General features: G+C 30.6%; 1 protein-coding gene across 1 annotated transcript in view; it reads left to right on the forward strand.

Moving 5' to 3' along the window:
* The first annotated feature begins 6,663 nt into the window (after positions 1-6,663).
* The window catches only part of LOC148235982 (protein O-mannosyl-transferase Tmtc3-like), a 215,101-nt gene continuing 197,134 nt past the window's right edge, over positions 6,664-24,630 (forward strand). The window contains exon 1 of the mRNA XM_088184850.1: positions 6,664-7,247. Within this exon, the coding sequence (XP_088040976.1) occupies positions 7,062-7,247 (186 nt within the window). The 5' untranslated portion in view covers positions 6,664-7,061. The remainder of the gene's footprint in view (positions 7,248-24,630) is intronic.

Genomic DNA, 24,630 nt, shown 5'->3' on the forward strand with positions numbered 1-24,630 from the left:
ATGTATAGGTCGTCACGTTTCGTAGGAACAAAAGAAATATAGTTTTTTTCGGAGGGGGTCAATTTGAAATTTCTAATACATAGAAATTCACCAGGGCTAGCAAAGTTCACGTCCCACTGACTCTTTTTCTCTCTCTATCGGTTCATGCGCGACTTGTCACCCGAAGAAAAGCAAACGAAAAGACTTTACAAACACGACTAATACCGACTAACATGGCAAATTTATTTTTCCGCCGTACCCTCGCATCATGTTATACATATCTTAAGCCCTTATTTTCACGGGCCAGAGCACACGACACAATCAGACCGACGACGACAACTGTGCGATATGGTGTACACGCAGTAAACGGTGCCGATCCAAGTGGACGTGAATAACTCCCAGCTTTCGACAGTCGACCTTCCTGATGCTGTAAAGCGACAAATAACCCAGAAGATGGCTGCTACTCGACAGTCACTTGTTGAGCGAGCTGACTCGTAAATTATTTTAATTTGCTGTTAAACGCTGAACTCGAGGAGCAGCCCTCCGAATTTGAGTGACGCAGGGCATCAATCTGTATTTTGGCTTTGTGAAACTAATGAGGACGTAATTAAAATTAATCGCGTTAAGTAATCTGAAATATATTCAACTCTCTAATACATTGTATAAATGGGAATTGAATTGTTTAAAAAAAACAGCATCAAATTTCAGTGAAAACATTTAAAGATACGTAAGTACTTCTTAAAGAAAAGTTAAATATTTTAAATAAAATCACAAAAATAGCAACAACACTAACTAAAACAAAAAAATCATTCTTAATTTTTAGAGGAAAAATAAAATTTATAATATAATAATCGGCGGTACATGATAAGAACGTTTTAAATTAAAACAATACTAAGAGATATTTATTTCTTAGTTTTATTGTTTTCTTTTAATAAACCATCATGATAGATCAGTCATCACCATCAGCACTAATTCCTAGCCAAAATTGCAAACCTGGGACTTCGGGACTGCAATTTAACGATCTCATAATCCCAAGACTGGTCATGGGATCATCAAATTGAATTTTATATACATCAATTTATATAGACTATAAGTGTATACTAAATGGCATTTATAAAATTGTTATTGCATCATGTAAAAGAGAAAGGATAATCCAACCGATTACGTTGTATGTGGCTTTGAAATTTGTAGCGTATTTTTCTCATGTTCCGTAGCTATATTTATAAAAAATATTGAATTGTTTCTCTAATAGTTATACAAGTTTTTATTGAAAACATATTATTATTATGATAATAAAACGAATTGAAATTTAATAAATATTTTAGTTCGTTATGGTCGGAAAAGCGTAATACTTTTTTTATTTATAAAAATTCCCTTTATTAGAAACCGACCTTAGCTGCAAAATGACATATCTATTGTAAGTTATAAGACACATAATAAATGATAATTAATTATAAAGGTCAGTATTGCAAAGTGACATATATTGATTGTAAATTTAAATACACATAACAATTAATAATTAATTGTTTAGTCAATGATTTCCAGACTGAAAGTCTAGTGGTTACTACTTACTTACATGTATTCGTTATGTTTAATTTACTTACCCTTTTGGTACTGATTTACTCCGTTGTAATTGGGCAAATATGAGTGAATGATCTAAATAAAAATATCAAATAAAAATATGAGTGAGTGATCTCAATAGAAATACATAAAAAATCATTATCCCTTTTTATCTTTCTTATTTCCTAATTATTATTATTATTAAAACTTATCTACTAGTCTTTGCTTATTTTTTTATATGTATTATATTTACAATGATTCCAACGAAAATAAATTTTCACAGAATTCTGTTTACTGTACTAGCATTTTTTTCCGCCACCCGCAATCGTGTCGTTGAATAGACGACAGTTGATTTTTTGACAAATGAAAATTCGGTTCGTATGAAAAGTAATGATCTTCATCGGCACAAAAGCACATTGCTATAACGATAAATCGGCATAAAAATACTGTATATTATTAAAAATAGACATCCTTGGAAAAAATGGCCAAAAAACGCAAAAGAGATTGATTCGCAGAATTCCGTCTGAAGGTATTGTATATTATGTTGTGTCTAATAAGACGTGATTTTAATCTAAAAAAATATTATCATTAATCCGTCATAACAAGTAAAAGCAAAATACCTTAAATATATGTTATTTATTAATTTAATTAATTCACAGTTTAATAAACCAGTGTGTTTGTTGTTATGTAGTGCTTTCGGTTATAAATATGAATATAGTTCGAAAAACGATCAATAAACTAAAAGTATATATTTTATTAAAACTTTTTAAAGTCTCAAATAAGGTATTTTAATTTTAAAGATGTGGTATTTAGTATAAATATTTTATTTCATGATAAATAAACCTGACTGCAATTTTCTTTTAATTTTTGAAATCACCTTACATGTGATATTTATTGCTGCGCAGTACACAGCGACAGTGACTAGAACATCTAGAATATCCCTTCGGGATAGTTTTTTTTCATCTAAAGCTGACAGAGTAATTATCAATGGGGCTTAACTCAAGAGCTGAGGTTGGTTATTTTATTTTAATTGGTAATTACATTTTCTGCACAATAAGGCTATTGTTTGACTGTGTGCACAGGAGCACTACTTGTGTTTTATATTTTATTTTAGATAAACCCAAAATTTATGTCGTTTTTCATATGAAAAAAAATATCACATTTGAATGTTTATTTTTATTTATTCATTATAAAATAAAATTTTCTTTTAAAGATATAACCTTCTCCCACTTCTTTTTAAAATCCATTAGCATAATGTTAGAATTTGATTAAAAATATTTCGTTAGTCCCCTTTTCACATCGTCTACATATTGATTTTTTTTTCATCTAGAAAGTGTTGCATCAAATCGAAATAAATAATAGCCATAAAGATAAACCTTGAAAAAAAGGTGAAAAAAATCTTTCAGACAAGTTCCATAAAAGGTGAGATAAAATTTTTAAGGCAAATTCTATGATTTTATCGAGTGGCAATTTCACCACATACGAACGCATTGTCGTGTTGTAGAACTATCCGACTTCTGTTGACAAGTGCGGCTTTTTTATTTTCCTCACTCGTGTTAACAATCCAGCTAATCACAATAAAAGCTAGCTGTTATTGTTTGACCAAGTTTAAGAGTTTTGTAATGCAAATCCCTTTTTTACAGTGAGCCCAGTTTTACTGAAGTTTTGCTTCTTGACCTTTGGATAACCACTGTTTTTTACGATGCTTATTTTCGTACAACATCCATTTCTTATCTCTGTTTTTTAAATTATCGAGAAAAGGCGACTTAGTTCTAAGATTTATAAGCTCTTGGGAGATGTGAATACACGCCGACATGTTTTTTCACTCAATTCGTGTGGAACACATACAAAAATGCTTGTCGAGCAAGTTATTATATAAATAAAGTAAAACTGTTTCAATGTTTTTTGAATACTATATAAAAACGTAGTAATATTCAAAGGCAGTGTAATGAGAATATTAAAAATAGCACAAAGTACCGTCATTGAACATATTTTTGTATGACATTTATTAATATTTAATATTTTTGTAATAAGTTGACAACATATCGAATCAAATACTTATAATTATAAATATATTATACTTTCTCTGTGTAATAAACATGTAAATTAAATTAATTGCTGGTTATTATACCTGTATTTTACACACACGTGTTTATATTATTGAATTAAAAATAAATAAATGTTTAATTTGATATGTCTACTTTATTACAAACATTCATTACTAAGAAATACACAAATAGGTTTGATGACGTTACTTGGTGCTATTTTTAGCATTCTCATTATACTGCCTTTTTATAGTACGTTTTATATAGTATACAGAAATTTATACATACGTATGTTTGTTTGTATACTTAAACCCTTTATCCACTATATAGAATATAAATTTCTTAATAATATTTTCCGTCACGTGCCGAACGTAGTCACGAAGAAAAGCCAAGCGTGAAAACATGAACTGAGCTAAATAAATATTTAGAAAAATGCCAATCTTAGTTGTTTGTGCGATAAAAATAAAACTTTTGAAGGGTCTACCGATTAAGCTTATAACGTGACCTTCGCAAACGTGTTTTATCGTTATTGTTATTATCATTATTACTTTGTTTTTATTTCATGAAAATAAAACTAATAAAAGTATGTGGGGTATTTTTTTATTACGGTAATAAATGCAAAAAAGTATTATTACGTAACGTAATGCCACAAGGCGGAGAATTTGAATGTGTTTTCGTTGCGATCCAATCGTGAGGATGTATTAACATAATTTTACGTAACAAGATTGAAATTCATGTTTCAAATCAAACTTAGAATACGCAAATGAATAACATCATAAAATATTATCGCTTGACATACGGCCAGCTCTTTTGTTATTCTTGGAAAAATATTTGTTTTGAATATTTACATAACGTTGTAAATTGCAAGATTATTTTTAGTAAACTCTTTTTGAGCTCTTTACTGATGTTTTTAACCTAAAAACTTTCTTTAAAGCTATAAAAATATAGATTTTTGGGATCTTTTAAATCTAAAAGTTGATATTAAATGCCATTAGAATAATGATTTTTGATGTTTTAGCTGATCATTTGAGCATAAAATATCATAGAATGAGCTATAAGTTTTAATTTCTGAGGTTCTTGGTTGGTGTTTCAAGCACAAAAGCTCATATAAAGCTTAAAATAAGATTCTTATTGTATTTTGCGGATGATTTAACCAGAAAACTTATAAAAGAGGTTATAAAAAATTTAATTTTAAGGTCTTTTGCTGATGTTTTATGCATAAAAAATTATAAAAAGTAATTAAAAAATAATTTTTACGATTTCTAATATTAGAGCAAAACCCCTTATAAAAGGATAAGAATAAAGATTTTTGAGGCCTTTTTGGGTGTATTGAAAAAGTTCATATAAATAGGATAGTTCCGATAAAACCGGTGCGTATGGTAAACCTAATATATCTCATATAACAATATAGCTAGGTTTGTTTCCGACTCAGGTACTTATATGACTTCATGTTACAATAGTGTTGATTGGTAACGATAGGCTCATATTTATGAAACCCTAAAAAATAAGATTTTTTTTAATTTGCTCGATAGGAAGTTCATTACCGGTAAATGCTTTGAAATATAGCTCGAAAAATTACATGTAAATTTAAACTTTTACTGGTACATCCACTAAACATTCGTAGCGCATTATCACGCTCCTGGTCTTTTATTTTGTTTTTTTGCAACACTGGTTTATTAAGTAACGAAGTCAAAGAAACGTTGATTGTTCTTATAAAGGAGCAACGAACACATTATTCTGATATTTTACAATATCTTTACGATTCAAATATATCAGATAATAAAAAAAACGTTTTTTTAATACAAGGAATAAAAGTAAAAGAATAAAAAACATTAGTATATGTTAAAGAACGAATTTACAAAGAAGACAATGAATGTAGTAGATTTAAATTTCGATAATAACAATATTAAAGTAACAATATATAAATAACAATATTAAAGCAACTGAATGTAGCTTGATAGTGAAAGAAAAGCTTTTAAAAATAAAACCAGTTGCTGTCACACCAATCAGACATCATCCCTCCGCCAAATTTTTCACCACCACTCATAGAAGAACGATCTCGCCCATCATAGTCTGTCGCAATATGTAATATAATCTAACAAAATTCTCACTTGTTTCCACCTGCGTCTTACTGACTGCGAAGACACACCCCTTAAGGGTTAGAATCCCGAAATTAGTGGACCCCGACTTGGTACGAACACGGAAAGTTCAACATCCGAAATGTATATGAAAAAATCCAGTATCTCCATTTAAAAGCAATACAATAAATTAAAGCTAAATGATATTTAGCCTAGAAACTTGCCAACCCAACGCTTTACTGAAATATTATAAAACATCGTAATCTATCATTAAATTACCTTAAAAAATTACCAGATTACCGGTAAACCAAAATTACGCGTAAATTTGGACTTTCTAGTGGAAATGCAGGATCTGATGAGAACTAAAAAAATGTCATCTCAGAAATTTTGTTAAACCGGGATATTTCCGATAAAACCAGTACCGATCTGTGTAACCGGGACGTATGGTAAGCCTAGGTGATATGTTACATTTTCACATCAAATTAGTTTAGTGGGTAATATATTTATGAAAGAGTTGAAATTGTCTTAAAATGTATTGAAATGGTTAAGTCGTTTAAAAATTACGCGTAATAAAAAATATATGCGAAAATTGAAAAAAATAAATGCCAAACACACATGTTTCTAAACATCAGCAATGTCAACTAACATCACACGACATACCAAAGAGAAGCAGTTCCAGTACTAATTCTAAGGCCAATTTTCAAGTTGATAATTTTGTATGGCTGCAAATGATATGATAAATGTTGAAATATGTGTTTTGTTGTGCAAAAATGTTATTGTTCGCTGTAATTTTCCAATATCCATTCTTGGAGAGTCGGCGAGTCGAAGCGACACAGCTTATCGAATCCGGGAAGCCAGGGACGGCAGGACAGGGGTAGCAAGCATCCCGGTCGGCGGGCGCGTATCGAGTCGCCCCCGAAGACCGATGGCGTAGGAGCCGCGCATGCGCACACCGCTCCCGTGCGCGGAGCAAAACGTCGGGTCACGTGACGAGTGGCGGCAGTCGCGCGCCAACATTCAGGCGGAGCGTCGCTCGCTCTCCGCTCGGTCATAAATGTCACATCTGCAGTATTGAGCGGCGCGGAGCCTCTCCGAGTAGGCCTTCGCCCTCAAACGCAAACTCTCGAACTGCTCGAGATCGAGTCGCGTTCGAGATGAATCATCTCGAGCCCGCGGTCCGGCACAGGGGCCGTAGCCCCTGAGAAACATAACCTTAAAAAGTTAAACGAAGCAAAAAAACACTAATATTAATTCGTGTCGTAATCAAATATCCGTGTCGTATTATTATTATTATTATAATAAAATAATTGTGATTTACGTAGTGTGTGTTAGTCGCGTAATGTTTATATAATAATAAATATATATATTTGATTAGTAAAAATTAATTGAAATAATAAATATGGGCATCTCGTACGGATTGTCCGCCGTGGTGGTGCTGGCGTGCTTCCTGGTGTACCACAACTGCATCTATTGCGGATTCGTGTTCGATGATATCAGCGCGATAAAGGACAACAGGGACCTCAGGCCTCACACGCCGATCAAGAACATATTCCTGAACGACTTCTGGGGCACTCCGATGCACAAGGTTGGTATCTCGTCTTGACCTTCGAAGAGCATTCAACTCCATTGCCATAAAAAACATACATTGCAATATATAATACAACATTGCCTACGCAAAAAATAATTTAACAAATTTAGTTATTCATTTATTTGTTTTTTTCAAACGGCGTTCATTTATCTTTTCAATCAATTTCCCTTGTTACTATATTTATTTTCAAATTTCAAATAAAATTCATACATACGCACACACACGTACAAATGCATTCGTTCATTTTCACGGATGACAGGTGTGAAGATCGTATTGTATGAGTCGTTCAAACGCAAAAAGGGCCATCTGCTATTTTTACCGGAATATCCAGAAAAATTTTTGTTGCATAGAGAAATATCTCCATGATAATACATTTTAGGTGGTTGGGCTGATTACATAGCTAGATGAGTGCATCTGAACTAAACATTTTTCTATGTTTTTGTTATGCTATAAAACGCAATTAAACACCAGGTTTGAGAGGAACAAAATTTACATGATTGATTGAATAGTGATTTTATTTTTATTTACCTTTTAACATATCAAAAGGAGTTAGAAACAATTGTTTAAACATGCTAGATAGTTATTAAATAAATTTTAAAAATACAAAAAAAAGCAATTTATGGTTAATAAAAACAAAGGTGCAAAACCTTTTAACACAACAATAGAAGTGGGTTAAAACTAATAAAATATACTAGATAGTTATTGAATATATTTAAAAAAAAAACATTTTCAAGATGAGGCAAAATTATGTATAACATAATGATAATATTTTTTAAATAAATTTATGTCGATGGCCTCATGTGTAAATTTGGATATAGATGTTTTTTTTAAACCCTGCCATTCTATCTAATGTTATAAAAATCTTATATCTCCAAAATAGCGTCCCTAAAAATTTGACAACTGCATGTGTCCTTGTCATTTTCTTCGTGGATCTGTCAGCAAAAAAATGTACGCGGATGAATTGATTAAACAGGAATTCCACAAAAAATATTTAGAAAACCTAGAAATGTATATTTTCAGAAAATATGATACAGTAAATTTTTCCTATATAATGGTTTATTTTTGAACATCTTATTTTAATGACAAAAATACAATAAAACTTGTTTATTATCGTAATTATTTTAATTGTACTCTTCTGGCATTCATTTTATAAAATTCATTGATTATCATAATTAATATCAATACCGATAATATCAATTGAAATGATGAACAGATAAAAAAGGAGTTAGTATCCGATAGGCGATATTGAATAATTATTCATAATTTTTTTCTCATATGAAGCAAGAGAAACGAAAATGATATATATTATATATATATATATATATACGGAGTGTAATATTGATATTTGGGTATCACTCAATTAATTCATTCATGAAGAGCCTTTAGAGTTTGGAATAACATAACATTGCAGTTGTAACGTTTTGTATTAGTGTCTAGGCTTTAAACTTTTTAAAAATCAATTTTAGACTTAGCTTTAACAACAATGCCCAGAGATTCTAAAGACGAGTCATAGAGAAATTAAACATAGTTTACAATTAATCATAACGCTGTTTCTTTAAAACAATATATATAGAGATCAATATACATATGTAGTTTTATATGTACAATCTGATCGTTATAATATAGCAAACACGCAAAATAAATTGTAAAAGTTTTAATTACATAAATTCCGCTCGTGCCATATGTTTGCTGTTGGTTGCAGACTAATGTTTCATAATAAAATAAATATTACAAAAGTAAATTTTTGTATCCAGATTAGTTATCTGTAAATTAAAATTAATCTTTATTCAATTTCAAGTTTAATTTATTTATAAAAAATGGTAATTTCTTAATACTAATTATTTTGTATAAGGTTAGTTGGTTAGATTTTGGTTTTGACTTTTACTCTATTTTAAAATATTCTTACGATATTCATCATCATTAAAGTGATTTGTATAGACTCATATGTTATATGAAATAGTTACAAATGTTTCTATTAATTATGTAAAAGTGTCTAATATTTGGTAAAAAATATGACACCGTTACAAAAACAATTGTATTTTTTTGCTACATATATATAATTTTTGAAAATCAATTCGTTTTATATATAATTGCGTAATTATTAAAGTTAAAAATATTGAAAATGTCATATTCTCTACTTTAAGACTTCTATATCAAAACAATAAAAAAAGTGATAAATTTAATATACACTATGTGTCACATTTAAATGCAATACAAAATTATTTTTAGTTAAACCAAAATAATGCCAAAAATTACAAAAAATAAAGTCAATGATGTCTAAACAAGATATGTTGAAAAAAATAAAGACATGTTAAAAATATGTGTATTATATTAAATAATTTTATATTGCATTTAAATGAATAAATGTGACTTTATTTATTTTTTTGTTATTTTGATCTAGAATTTATTTTTTAAATCATAAAGTAAAGAATTTGACATTTTAAATATCTACCAATTTTGCTAATTATGCTTTTTAACTATCACAAAATAAATATTAAGTTTTTAATAATAAACTAAAAACATCATATTTAAATAAACTTACAATATTTTTTAGACTTATAAATCAGATTATTAGTTGTGATTATATATTATAATCAAGTTAAATTAAATACACAATAGAATTTTAAATATTAAATTATAAATATGCGATTCTACATGATTTTCGCTAAAAAAAATGTAAAAAAATTGACGATATTTTAAATACAAGACTTTTCAAAAAAAAACTAATGATTAGTATAATATGTGTTTTTTCGTAGCAAACACTCGTTTTGTGCTATTTTTCGTTTAGCCACAAGATAAATATTAAAAATATTTGTATATATATTAAAAATATTCGATTCGTCGTACTTTGCATTATTTTTTCTGAAAACTCATGCTCACTCAAATTTATTTGTGCGTATTTGCGTCAGTGTTATACCAAAAATTATATTTTTAAATTACATCAAAATTTATTCAATGCATTTTTAATGTATTATTTTCTTTTAAAAAAATATGTATCGTTTTAATTTATCATAAAATATTATATTCTACTCTCGAGGAATACACAATAAATCTTATAAATTGCGTCTTTTATTAAAGCGTGAAAGTTTTATTTTCATCCAACGCCTTTACATTCACGTACAAAGATACTTTATTCCTTTTTTTCATATTCTTAATATGTTTCGTTCCTCCTCTTTGTGAAAAAATAAACTTGCTATTGAAGTCGTATATACATATATATGTATATATATATTTTTAATTCTCCATGATGACACCATTCAGTTGTTCACTAGCACAATTTGACTTTTGCTATGAAATAGTGTGTTATCTCTGAATAATATAAACTGTATTAAACGCAGTTATATTATAACATTCTACCCACATCACGCCAACGCGAAAACTTCACGCGGAATATAAATGAATAAGCGTGAAAATTACTACCAAAATTAATATGTTGGAATGACGTCAGCGATATTGCTTGCATACACATGTATGTATTTGCGAATTATCGACGTTGTAAAATCCGCGTTTATATACGTACGCGAATATGTACGCGTTGCCCCCCATAAACGTAATATCGTAATTACGGTGACGAATGTGTGACGTTTATTGTGCACGGGGGCGTTCAGTCGCAGTAATAGTATTTTACGACGATTTTTTTCGCTAGGGGGGCTATAAATACAATTTGGAGGGTTTTCCGTGAAAATTTAACGGCGTTACCATTGTGCTTTGAGCTTTAAAAAGCTCTCGACGTTAACAACGGTACGCACGTGTGTTTGTTTACCGCTCTAGTGTCTCCTTTTCCGAGTGTATGTTATTACATACATATTTATATGTATGTATATAATACTTCTCTATATGAATTTCGAATGTGTGTATGTGCGAACTTATGTAACGTTTGAGATTTAATGATGTAAAACGAAATTGCGTATTATACAAGGCAAACATTATTTTTTCGGTAGCTGCTTTTCGGTGCGTACAAATTGTATAATGTGATACGCCGTTTTCGTTTATTTGACGAGAATCAAACAATTACCAACTGAATGTTTGCTCCAGCTCAGGCGTGCGAGGAAACGTGCTCGTTTTAAATAAAGAGTTTTCGTTGAGTCAATAAGGAATTGATATTGAATTAACTTCTTGTTTGCTTCTGGGATAGCGTGCATTATGTTGAAAAGAATTAGAATATGAAAGAAGGAAGATTTTGGTGTTTCTTTCAAGGGTTTAATCTGTATAATGTATTTGAAAGCATGTATGTATTATATATACACATTTTATAAACATTCTCTTCAAAGGGACCGTATGTTAATGTTCAACCCTCATCTGCATATTTTTGTTCAAAGACGTTGCACTTGTACGTTAAAAAATAATAATAACAACAATATTACTATGACTATCACTAAATCTGGATTTGAAAGCCTAACATGGTGTTTTGTTAGGTTGTGCTCGCACAAAATAGCAGATATTGAAGGGTTTTAATTAAATTTTATGTTTTTTTCGTAAGTAAAACTATAAGCACTAACAAAGATATTTTTTCTCAAACGCTACTTCTATCCTAGATTAGTTTTTGTTTTAATACTTAATTCCTTATGAATTAGAAGCGAGTTGTCGCATGGTTTACAAAAAGCTGCTAGTTTATAATAATGTACCTTAATCCCTTAGGATTGATTTGACCTCTAGATAACAGTTAGACATCACTTAAAATAATACAAAACACATTTATATAAATTAGCATACAACAGCACGATAGAATAATACCTAAAACATGGGTTTAGATCCAGTATAAATCTTACTGTTTCTCAAATTCTATCGGAATTAGTGATTATTATATAATTGTAATTTCGATCGATCATCACAAGTTAAGATTTCATAAATTTTCCTTATTTTAAGAATAATTATTCTGATGAATAATTAAAATAAAAACATTAATATACATTATCCATTTTACAAATAAAGCTTGTATTTGGTGTTTATATGTCAATGAAATGCTACGCAAGTTTTATGTAATGTTTGTTGCATGGTTTTGCATGCGTGAGTAATTAGTAAAAATGTTCTATAGTTCCTGCATCTTCAGTTTAATCTTCACTTTTATCGATGTATAAAATGTTATAGAGATTTTTTAATATTCGGGACAAACTATTAGGCATATGTAATTTTATGTTCGCCCGTACACTAGCAATCTTTAAGTAGTCTTGTAGAAACTTTCCGATTCTCACTCAAAAGTATTACATGAAAATTTTGCATCTTGAGATTGGATGTCACAAAATATTGATGCTATTCTTTTTACCTCATCAATCACGATTCACAATGTAAGTGTATTAATAAACCAGTGTCTGAGCTTAAATTCTTTGGTAATGAGTTTGACTTTATTAAAGTACTTTTTATAATCGAGTATACGAAAAAGCCACTCGAAAATTTTTCAGCTGATGTGTGCATTAATCCCTCAATTGTTTGTTATTATTATTATTGTTATTTAATCTTATTTGTTCAAATTGTGATACTCGTCGTCATCGACGAAGGGATTTAATCTTTTTTTTAAATATAAAATACATAATGCTATTTGATATTGTATCGGATTATATCAGCGATATCATTTCGATGCACACCAACATACACACGCTTGAAATCAAATTAGTTTTTTAGGTGAGCATGAAAGCAAATGAAAATGGAGCAGCCAATTTAAAATTACCAGCCAATTGGGAAAAGCAAATCGATTTGCAGGGACCCCTCATGGGAACGATCCAAACCGACCGTTCCAATCTACTCTCGACGCGTTAAAATCCCAACTTCGGTCATACTCTGTACATGATGTTAACGCTGTTGTACAAAGCGCACGAGTGCGTTTTTTACTGTTAATTTTATTGCCTCTGGTTATTCGCGAAATGAAAAATACTATACAAAGAAGTATGAATTCTAAAAAGAGCTTAAACCCAGTTTTCACACGCGTGATAGATCGGTAGTTATGCTAATTGCCCCTAGAAGCGAACAAAATTACTTTTTAAAAGCTATATATGGGGCTTTTAATAATAGATTTAATTAAGCTAAATGCATTCTGCAAAGTACAACAATATCATTCCTAGCACTTCGTAAATGTCATGCAAGACAATGCGATAAAATATGTTCAACCTTTTAATGCTTTTAAATTTTGTTCCATAAATGAAAAATGTAAAACTGCAACTTTAATTTAGTAGATTTGTTAATATCAAATTTTTTGGCAGATCTAACAGCTGCAGGAAACTCTTAATGTGCTTTTTATTTATGTATTGTAAATCATCTGTTGTAATATGACAGGAATTTTAAGAACAATTATCTTCAGACATTAAAATATTGACATCCACAGGAGAGAGAGTTCCAGATGGCCTAATATGGCGATATCAGGGGTCCAGCGAAGCAGCCTCGACTCTTACAAGAGTTGTGTTTTTTGCTACGGTAATTGGTGGTTCTTATTAGCTTTTGAAAGTTTCTAGTTATTGTGCAATACTGGGTGTCGTGCACGATTTCTTTATCCGTTGTCGAGGCCCAACTCTTTTATCGCATGGTAGATCTCTCTTTTGTTGTTTAAAATTAAATATATCGTTTGCGTAATCTAAAAATTCAATATGGACAACAAAACTGTTGTCGTTAAAAGCCATTTATTGTTTCCGTGATTCTGAAAATAACAATTGACAAAATATTAAATATTAAAATATATAATAAAGTTATATTTAAGACTTGTTTAGATGCGATTTCATCTAATTGCTCAATTTCACAGCATTCACAGTGAAGATTGCTAACCCGAAGTATAAGAATAGTGTTTTCACACGCCTGTATTCTGCCTAATTTATAAATTTCAGTCGCGCGAGTGTATCGCGAAGTTTTCACGAATTGAATTACGCGCTATGACGTCACGCGCGCAATTTGCGATACTCCCGCTTTTGCGCCTCCCGGAGTCTATATCCTCTAAACGGGAACTCATTTCCTTTTCGCCGCGATTGTAATCTCGACGTGAAAATTTTCACCGCGAACAAATTTAATATATCAAATTATTTCGCGCGGTATTCGCGGCTCGAAGCAACAACGGTAATGTTGCCGAAACAACCGCGCCGGTCGTCACGAATTAGGGATTGACAGAGATACACGAAGTAGCTTGTATTAAAAGTATCTATACTAAATATCAACGTTCTTTTTTGAAGTAAACAATGCAAACTGAAATTATATCTAATTGAACCAACTAATCTAGTTCACATGTGATTTGACGTGTCGTGTCCATGAGTTGTTTCTACTATAATCATTTTTTATAACATGCTGAAAATAGTTTTATTTTTATTACTATCAGAGGCAATTCAGATACAAAATAATAAATGTAACATTTAATATACCAGCGTCTGCTAAATACATTTTTATTTTAATTCTCCTCCATTTACTGGATAATTATAAAGCTTTCTAAAAATCCACCGGAGCTTAAACTAAAATTTCATCTCCGTCCTCCAGAGATGTAATCTGACGTAACGCCGGGGGATTAAGTCTAACTCTTTAATAGGATAATATGTAACGGAAAGCGGAAGGTCGAGATCATTAGGCTTCCATTATTGTAGGAAAGAGAGGCGAATTCATAAGGATTCTCGCGTTTATTAAATTGGAGCGATGCACAAAACCATCCCCAAAAATAGGGTCCACTTTCCGAATTCAATTTCAAACTTTTGACGTGTCGCTCCCCGGATACTACGTGGGGGGAAATTTGGATGCTTTAAAAGTGCGTTGAAAAGCTCTTTCGGAAGCACATAATTATATATGTGTACATATGTTTGTGTGTAGAATTCTACCAGTTAATACTTGGCTTTGAGAATTTGGGTTGTAACTTCCATAATAATTATGAACTTGGTCCAATGCTAACAAGATGTATTTTAAAAACTTTTTCATAGATAATATATATTAAGGAAATGTATTGAAAAGATTTATCCACTTTACAAATGCCTATAAATGGATATTTGAAAATTAATTATAAATTTTAATTACAAGGTGTCTAAAGAAAATCTTAATTTAGATATTTTCCATAAAAAAACACGCTTTTATATATTTTATTTAGCAAAGCGTAATAATTATTTTAAAGATTGATATCTCAAAATAAATTTTGCTTAAATATATATTTCAAGATATTCATTCTAAATGTATCTTAAATTTTGATTTTATATTGTTACTAGTATCGTACCCGTTAATTAAACATAGCCGCTTGACGAAACAATCAAACAGGTACATACATAAAATATATTTTTATTGGACTCTGTTAATTTAAATATAACAAGGTAATTATAGTTATAACAAGTTTACATCAATTTCCATGTATGTTCTCTTTGACTAAGTGTCATATTTTTTGTAAGGCTGGTTAAAGATAACTGTTGCGAATTCCAGATTAGAATGTTTGCATCGCTTTTTTTACACAACCTCAAAATGTCCGCAAATCCCCATCATGAGCACAGAGTAGTTTTTTGCGGTACGTAATTTAAGTAACGGTAAGGTAATTTACCTCTCAATACAGATGTGCTATTAGGTGATTCGTGCAATATTTCTAACTATTACCGCAATTATTTGGTCACAAGGTCTCTCTTTCATTGTTATGAATATTCTGTTTTTGTACGTGCTTTACGTTTGCGTTTGTTTGTTTGAACGGACCTCTAAATGATATTGTGGATGGTTAAAATCCAACATACTATGCATGACCCTGGACTACCTTCCAAGCCTTCCAATTCGTTTAAGTTTATGCATATTACAAACACTAACTCAAAACGCCGCAGGACCTTCATATTATTATAATGTTAATCCAAATTTTTTTAATATGTATTTATTGATAATATGCTTATTTTTAATATATATTTTAATTAAAAATTAAACTTGAAAATATATAAATTTTATAAAAAAAATACAAGATTAGACAAAAAAATAGCACAATTCTCATCATTGTTTTTGGCAAAAAACATTTTTTATTTTAAACATTATTTTTCCTCATCTACTTATATTTTATCAAAAATAATAAAATACCATTGAAGTATTGAGATTGTAATAATTTGTATGTGTTTTTAAAAATGACAGGCATTATTAAAGCAAGCTGCCCCTTAGGTACTTACCTGCCTTATATTATTATAAATATATACATTAATATTTTTTTTAATTTTAGAGGTCTTGGAACTTAATAAATTACATTTAGTCACGAATCAGTAGCTCTATATCATCTGTTCTTACTGTACGCTCTTTTTGTCTGACTATTAAACATTTCAGTTGAATTTAATGTAATCAGTGATATCATGCGTGACTAGTATTACATTCTTAAAATAACTAGAGTCTACATACAAAACGTCGAAACAAATATATTGTTATTATTTAAAGCCGCAAAAATCTAAACATTGACTACAATACAGTTCGCTTTATTAATGCTCTACTTTTTTGCATGTTTAAAAACTATTAGGTTTAATATACAATCATTTCTTTCACATCACTAAAAATATTTTCTACAAATACGTTAGAATTTTATTTCATTTGCCTTTACCTTTTTTAACAATATCAGTTTAATAGTAAGCGAATTTCTAGGCCAGAATCTTCCAGGAAATATTATGTATTCGACATTATTAATGTCGACTGCTAGGCCACACTCGTGTTATTACTCCTTACCAAGAGCGCACTTCACCCCTTGTTCATGGTTCGTTCATAATGAAAATACGGATTACTTAACTTTGCATTTATCCGGTTAACTGCGGGTGGTTAAAAATTACTGTCGGTTTAGCGGGGGCGTTTGCCGCCGGCGTCAGTCGTTTCTGATTCTGGATAAAAGCGATATTTTAATGTAAATAATTTAACGAGATAAACACGCGAATGCTTTCTAAATATAAAATAGAATAATGTACCTATGTTGAAACTGGATATTTTGCCCTTTATGTATTTATTATTCATATAAATGTAATTACCTTATACTACAATTTTCCTTTTAAGTTCAACTAATATTAATGAAGTCAAGTCAGAAATAATTTTAGCACCATATGTAGTTTGTGAATAAAAAACCCCATATCGTTAATGGGTTTGTGCTAGTACATACACTTTATAGAAACGTCGCGTACACAAGCAAGTACACATTCTTACGTCAGTATTTTATGATGGTAATAAAATTTACCCGCCGCTAAGTAAACTTTAATGGAAAACGTTTTCATTATTAATGGAAATAAAAAAAGTTATAGTCATGCGATACGTCTTTTGTTCACCATTTCAAGTTTGTTTATACAATATTTATTCGTTATATTATGTTTGACCTGTGTATTGTCAACATATTTTAGCGAGTAATGTTTGATGCCTGTAGAATAACAAAATAGAAAATTTATAGTGTATATATGAAGTTTATCGGTGTTAATAGATTCAATATTCGAGATCATATTGTTTTAAGTTTGAATCTAGCAATAAATAAGGTTTTGATTTATAAAATGTCGTCATCTGTCCTCAGTCAACTAACTATATTAATATTTACTTACTAGAATGCTGTGTACTAATTGCTTAATCACATATACATATAATCTAATATATCTTTAATTTTCAACTAATCCATATTCCACTGAAGTTAATCAATGGCTCTATTATTTAATAAAGCATATTTCGCGTCTTTCTGCTACACAACTTTTCAAGGACGCAATAATATAAGTTGCAATTCACAAAACAGTATTTACTTATCGAGTCATACTTTTTACACCACTTTGTGTATATTTTATGATGTCTCATTATGAGGTACAGATTTGGCCATTATTTTATAAATAAACATAATAGTATATTATTTTATGAATTATTTAATATAATAAAGATTATACTACTCCAGCCATTGTGACATACTGGTGACATATATACTATACAGTATACACTCTACAATAGAAAATCTATGCTCCCGCATGTTACCGATATGATTAAGACACCGACACCGATCCTTCCGGTTAGATAATTGTTTTACTAATTATTATCGAACAATGGATACCCTTGGGGTTTGCGGAGTAGACGTTTCAGTGTTCTAGACACAATTTGGGCGCTTGCAGATGAATAATGGCGTCCAATCCCGACACTGCCTAAACAATCAGACCGTCTTTATTGTCGAAGATTTCATTAGTGGCGATACATCGAGGCATCTAATAGTTATCAAGTCGCAGCGTTATCGCCGAGCGGGGAGCTTTTCCTGATAATACTACGGCAAAAGCTCATAAAAATTTCATAACGTCGCTCACAAGTGGCGGAGGTACACGAGATGCCACTTTCGCATCTTCACTATCTCCATACTTCATAAGGAGGAGGTGGTTCGCAATAGGCGTCAACCGACGAAGCCATTATTGCCAGAGTCGTTTTCGAACAACACCTCGCGCCACGTATACGACTACGTAACGCGAGATGACAATCGTAGCGGCGTTGGCGTAGTCGTTTACGACTAATCATGGCCCTATCGTTATTATCCACCGTGAGGGGGTGTTTCACTTCACGAGCTGTCGTAAAATGTCAAATGCGACGTAATTAGATTTTATGTAATTATTTTTAACCCAAGATGTGACACGCGGGTGGCTAATGTTATTTGAAGGCAAATTAGCAATCTCTGGAATATGTAATTATATTAGGTATATTAATAAAATATACTTAAATCCTCAAAATTGAAAAACCCAGAAAATCTAATTGAATCTGTTATATAATATGTATATATTCATCATATTTTGTATATAACTAAAGATATTTATATTTTAAATATATTTTTATTTAAAAATCTATGAAATCACGTAGTGTTAATTTATTTTAAAACTATATATTACCACTAACAAAGTGTAAGACTTAAAATATTATTATTTTGTGGAACTCTTTAACTTTCAATACTAAGAAACACAGAAAAGTATAGAATCAATCAAAGATTCTACGGATTCTTGTTCTATTTAGACGTGACTCTTTCGACCACTACTTTAAGTATTCGTTTGCTCGTTGAGTTTTCTAGATATTTTATCAGGTTTACTTAGGACTATTCCAGAGCCGGTCCACGATTTATTTCTACATTTGCCTATTATTCTGAAATATTTTTAATTTGATTAAATTGATTAAATTTCTGCATTGATCAAATTGCTTAAAAACAGTGCTATCCTCGTTCTTTTCCATCAAAAAGATAAAAAGAAACCCAGAACACTTTTATAATCGCGTTAACTGTTCCACAGACGGAGTATACGCCTTCCATTCCGGAATATAATAAGCAATTCCAGATCATTCTTCCAGACAACTTTTGCTGTATGTTTCATAATTTTGATGAGCAACATATAACCCGTATAAATTAATTTTATTCTTATCAGAGAACGTCACTCTTTCTAAATCAGTATAGTTTTTGTGTGAATTGCCCCATTTAATGCGTGCTATGCACATTTCTTCGGCCTGTAATGTTTTTTTTTGATAATAAGCAACCGCATATACTCAATTAGTTCATATTTATTTATTTATCAACTATTTCACAAATACGTCACAATCACTTACACATATTCGTATCACTCGATCGGCGTTAATTTTTATAGGCTGATAGCGCTTAAATGTATTTTTGTCATTTTTAATAATTAAAACACATACATAAACATATATGTGTATGTATGTTGTCTATTCATGTAAGTATTATAATATGTTACAAAACATAATGTACATTTATATGCATGTGAACATGGAAGAGTACTGGAAGAGTCACGTAATTTTGGTATAAACTACCAGCAACATACATTGGTAACCCCTGTTATATACGAGTATATAAAACAAACATGGAACAGTATATTTTACTGTGTAGTGCAGTGTATAATATATGTATCAGACGAGCTTTCAGCGTGTGGTTGATATTGATGTAGTTTTCTTGAATTTATGCAAGTACATGTATGTATTGCATATTAACATGTATGTATGTACAGTATATTACAAAGTAGTAATATTTCGTGAACCCTACAAAAGATCATAATTTTTCAATTAAAAAAAAATATTATAAAGTAGTCGTTCAATAATAAATTATTTACACAGTTATATTATTATATTAAATCTAATAAAATATTGTATAAATGACTCGAATCTTTTATAAGCAAAATAACTAATAATAAAATAACAATTGTTTAGCTGTAATTATTTTCCTGAATCTAACATAAACAACTATCGTTTCTTGATATGGCTCCCCTTAGTCTCGCGCCCTCTTTTTGTGAGCTTGTTGCAATTGACTAGTTACTGCTATGTAAAAATATTTTTTATAATTTCTTTAAAGAGTTCTTTAAATTAACTTTTCTCAATTATTACTTAAAAGCGTCAAATGTTAAATGTTTAGCGTCGTCGTTTTAATTAAAACTTTTTACTTAATATCATTCCAAGTTTTAGTAAACATTTTTTTGAGTGAGTGGGCGTTTTAATCTCGAAATTTATTATATTGTCTTATACACACAATTTAAGTGTACATAGTACTTGAATAAGTTAACCATTTACTTATTTGTTTGAATTATTTCGGCGGCCCTGGACTCATAAACATTTTCAAACGTATACTCGTTTCTCGTATATCTTTCTCTAATGAATTCAATCTCTCCTCTCCGTTCACCTTAATATTTTATATACAAAAACCTCGGTTTGCAGAATTTCGCCTCGCCTCTGGAATATTTATTATCAAATTGCCGATCTTTTTTTTCATCTGCCAAGAATAATGATATTTCATCTGATAAGAAATGTTATTCAAAGAAAACGCTAACGAAGGAATGAGATTCCTGGTGACATTAAAAATATTGCCATTCGAAGGGAAAATGTCATATTTTGAGAGAACATTTTAGTCATTTGATATCATCTCAAGAGTTCTTAGTTAATTATTTTTTGTCTGTCTTTATCATTTTTAAATGATAAAGACAGAATTCGGTTAAAAAAGCAAATATAGGAACTTATTTTTATACACAACGATGTTCACAGTAATATTTCTTTATTTAAAACCCTCTACACCCAAAATAAATTCTCAGCATTGAATGTGTGTACAGAAGTAATAAATATGTATAGTACAACACTTGACGGCGCCAATAAATGAGCTTTTAATTTAGTCTCTTTTTATACTAGAACAAACTAGTAACATCAAAATATTAAGTTTAAAATTCTATGCCTTTTAGCAAATATCTAATTTACACTATTAAGCAATAAATTGTATTAATATTATTGTGCTGAATATTTTTTGTCCAAGTTTTTTGCAAATTAAATATAACTTGACTTATATTTAATGCTACATATTATAGATTATAAATAAAAAAGTTTATATCACACATATTTATTTGGTCTTTAACTGAAACATTAATATTTATTATTTACAATATTAAAATAATATGTATGTACATTTAAAGTTCATAGGTTACCATTAACTTTTATTCAGGTTAACAGCTGTTATATTATAATAATTATTAATATTATATAAAAGCTGATGAGTCATATTGCAATTAAAAAATATCAAAGATACAATATATTATGTTATTTTATAAATAATATATACGAATGTAATACACACTTGGACGAAAAATGCTCTGTTTATATCAGGGCTGTGGAGTCGGAGTCGGAGTCGGAGTTGGAGTCGTGGAGTCGTGGTGTTTTGGCCGGAGTTGGAGTCGGAGTCGGAGTCGTGAAAAATGAGCGACTCCGACCATTTTTTTAAATTAAGAAATTTATGAATTTTTAATTGCTTAATAATGAATGTGTATAGCGTAAGAATATTAAACGTGTATAAAAACACCAAAAATACCTGATAAAATTAAACTTTTTTGAGTCGGAGTCGAAGTCGGAGTCGGAGTCGGAGTGGAGTCGTGTTGTTGGTAAATATCGGAATCGGAGTCGGAGTCGGAGTCGTGTTTTTTTTAACGACTCCACAGCCCTGGTTTATATAATACATTTCCTGATCAATTAAAACCTCTATATTTTTGTATTGAAAGATCAGCAGCTCAAAAATATTAATAATTCTATATCGTATGTTACGAAATTGAAGATGCATTTACAATGATAACATCTACTCATAAGGTTATTTCGCTTTTAATTTTATTTTTAGAATCGAAGGGAGCGTTGATATGGGGAGAGACGGTGAAAATTTGCGTCGCCAAAAATCCGCGAGCAGCTTGCGCCGCAAGGGGCTTGTGCAAACAAAAGTTGGCAAAAGGGCGCGCCCCTCTCAGGGAATTCAAATAGCAAATAAATAAAATGACTCGAAGGGGAGAATAGAGCCGGCCCTTGCCGACCTGATTGCCCCCAGGACTGCTTAAACCGATGCCTCCTCCGGGAGTAATTACACTATCGACATGCTCACGAGTACTTTCCCGAATCTAAACACCGGAAGCCGTTTGTGTGTCGAATCTCTGAATTTGTTTAAACAAACGTCAGTTTGTTCGACTATACATAAGCTCGCGAAGAGTGTCGGACCAAGTTTATATTAAGTTCTGTTTGAGTTCAATGCAAATAGGATGCGAATATTTAACGCATCAGAAGCAAACGGGACGTAGCGCGCCACACATACTACATTAAAATATGTAAGTTATGTAATTCTGCGAAAACATTACACGCGAAACTCGAAACGCGAAACTTTGTGTTTTCCTTTAGCGATGTTAAATCGGTTTAGCTGCGAACAGTCAAAAAGGTTGTGCGCGCAAGACCTTTCGCATATTTTTTGATGTTACGTTATATAACTGTTGAGTTTCTATGCCTAGTACAGATATATATTGTATAACGTCAGACTACATAAGAGTGAAAAATAATTTCGCAACTTTCTGAATCATTTTACTATTCTTCTGAATATATTCAGTTTAAATCACAAATAATAAATTGTACTGTGTGAGTTTCGCCACCTGCACAATTTATTATAATTAAGATATCATTGCAACGATCGTTTTGAACAAACGAAAAGAGAAATCAATACGACTTGAAAGTAGGCCACACACAATTTTTCACACAACAATAAAAGAGAAATCTCGTGACCAAATAATTGCGTTAATACTAGGAAATATTGCACGGACGTTATAACGTTATAATATATAATTTGTTATAATATATAAATTATTAGTTGGAAACAATAATGCAACATTTATATCACTAAGTGACACTAAAACAACAACATAATTTTAATGACTCATCATCCAATTCACTCGCCATGCGTGTTCGCATGTTCCCATACACCTATCTTGTTTGCTCGCCCAACACTCGTGTGAATTGTGTTGTAAAAATATGCTTTCGTGCCTATCTATCCCTTTAGTAAAGACTAATTAATCTACAATAAATATGACCTACATAATGCCTCCATACTGTTGAATCATCAATAATGATATAACAACATTCGACTTCACCTCCACAGCTATTATATTCAATACAGCTTCACGTGCTTTCATTACTAGCTATTAATTTTGGATACCTTGATAGTTTCCCGGCGCAAAGTCTCTAACCGCGAATAGTTTCGCAGAACCTCTCTCTCTCCCAATTGGCAACTTTGATGTTGTACCTGTTTTATAAGGGTAACATCATGATATTATTTCTTATGTAATTTACCAAATTTGTGAGTAAACAGCCTAGAGATGCGGGCGTGTAATTGCTCGAGTTTCCGTCTCGATATGTGCGCAACTCGCAACGATAAATCACCATCGACGAGAAGTCTCGCTTCAAATATTTCGCATTTGGTTCGGTTGCTCTGCTGCGTAATGCGAGATAAGGGTCGTTTGGGGGTAATTCATTGGTGTGCGATTTTATCTAATCTAGAACGACGCCAAAGTTGCTCCCTCGTCTCTCTATGTGTGTGTGTGCCGTATGAGAGAAGGTTGCGAGCTTACGAATTTTATTAATTTTCTATATTTAAAAACACTTGCACGCCACTTAGAGAAAATGCTAACGTCACTATACATACATATACTTCTATAGCAGCAGATCCCATAGTATTTAACACTAGATTTTAGAGTATAAACTCTTAAGTTTGACGGGTGTCATTAAAAATAGGTGACCACATTTTCAAAAAAAAATTTCCAAAATAAAAATAGTACTAATATATTTGCACTGTTCAAATATAAAAGTCATAAAAAAAAAACAAAAAAAGTCTGTCTGAGAAAAATCAAATAAGAATACAAATGAGAAACCTGCCAATTTGCCAGGTTTCGTAAATCTAATGTTAAAATATTTATATAAAAAATAAGTTATTTCTCCCTCTTTAACTTTCACTTAACTCTCATTTTCATTTTGATAAGGTTAACGTTTATCATCTATATAATCATATACATATACTATTATATGTCAAATACTGTAGAAATTTAGTATTATATATTAATAATAAAAGCTTATATTTTAATTTTTGTCTTATATTTAATTACAAAGCTATACATTATAACTTGTAGATATAATATATAGCTTTGAAATCAGATATGTAATTTAAAGA

This window comes from Plectrocnemia conspersa, unplaced genomic scaffold (assembly GCF_051122295.1).
Source record: "Plectrocnemia conspersa isolate PC_06_02 unplaced genomic scaffold, ASM5112229v1 ptg000004l, whole genome shotgun sequence".
In the NCBI taxonomy this organism is placed as follows: Eukaryota; Metazoa; Arthropoda; class Insecta; order Trichoptera; family Polycentropodidae; genus Plectrocnemia; species Plectrocnemia conspersa.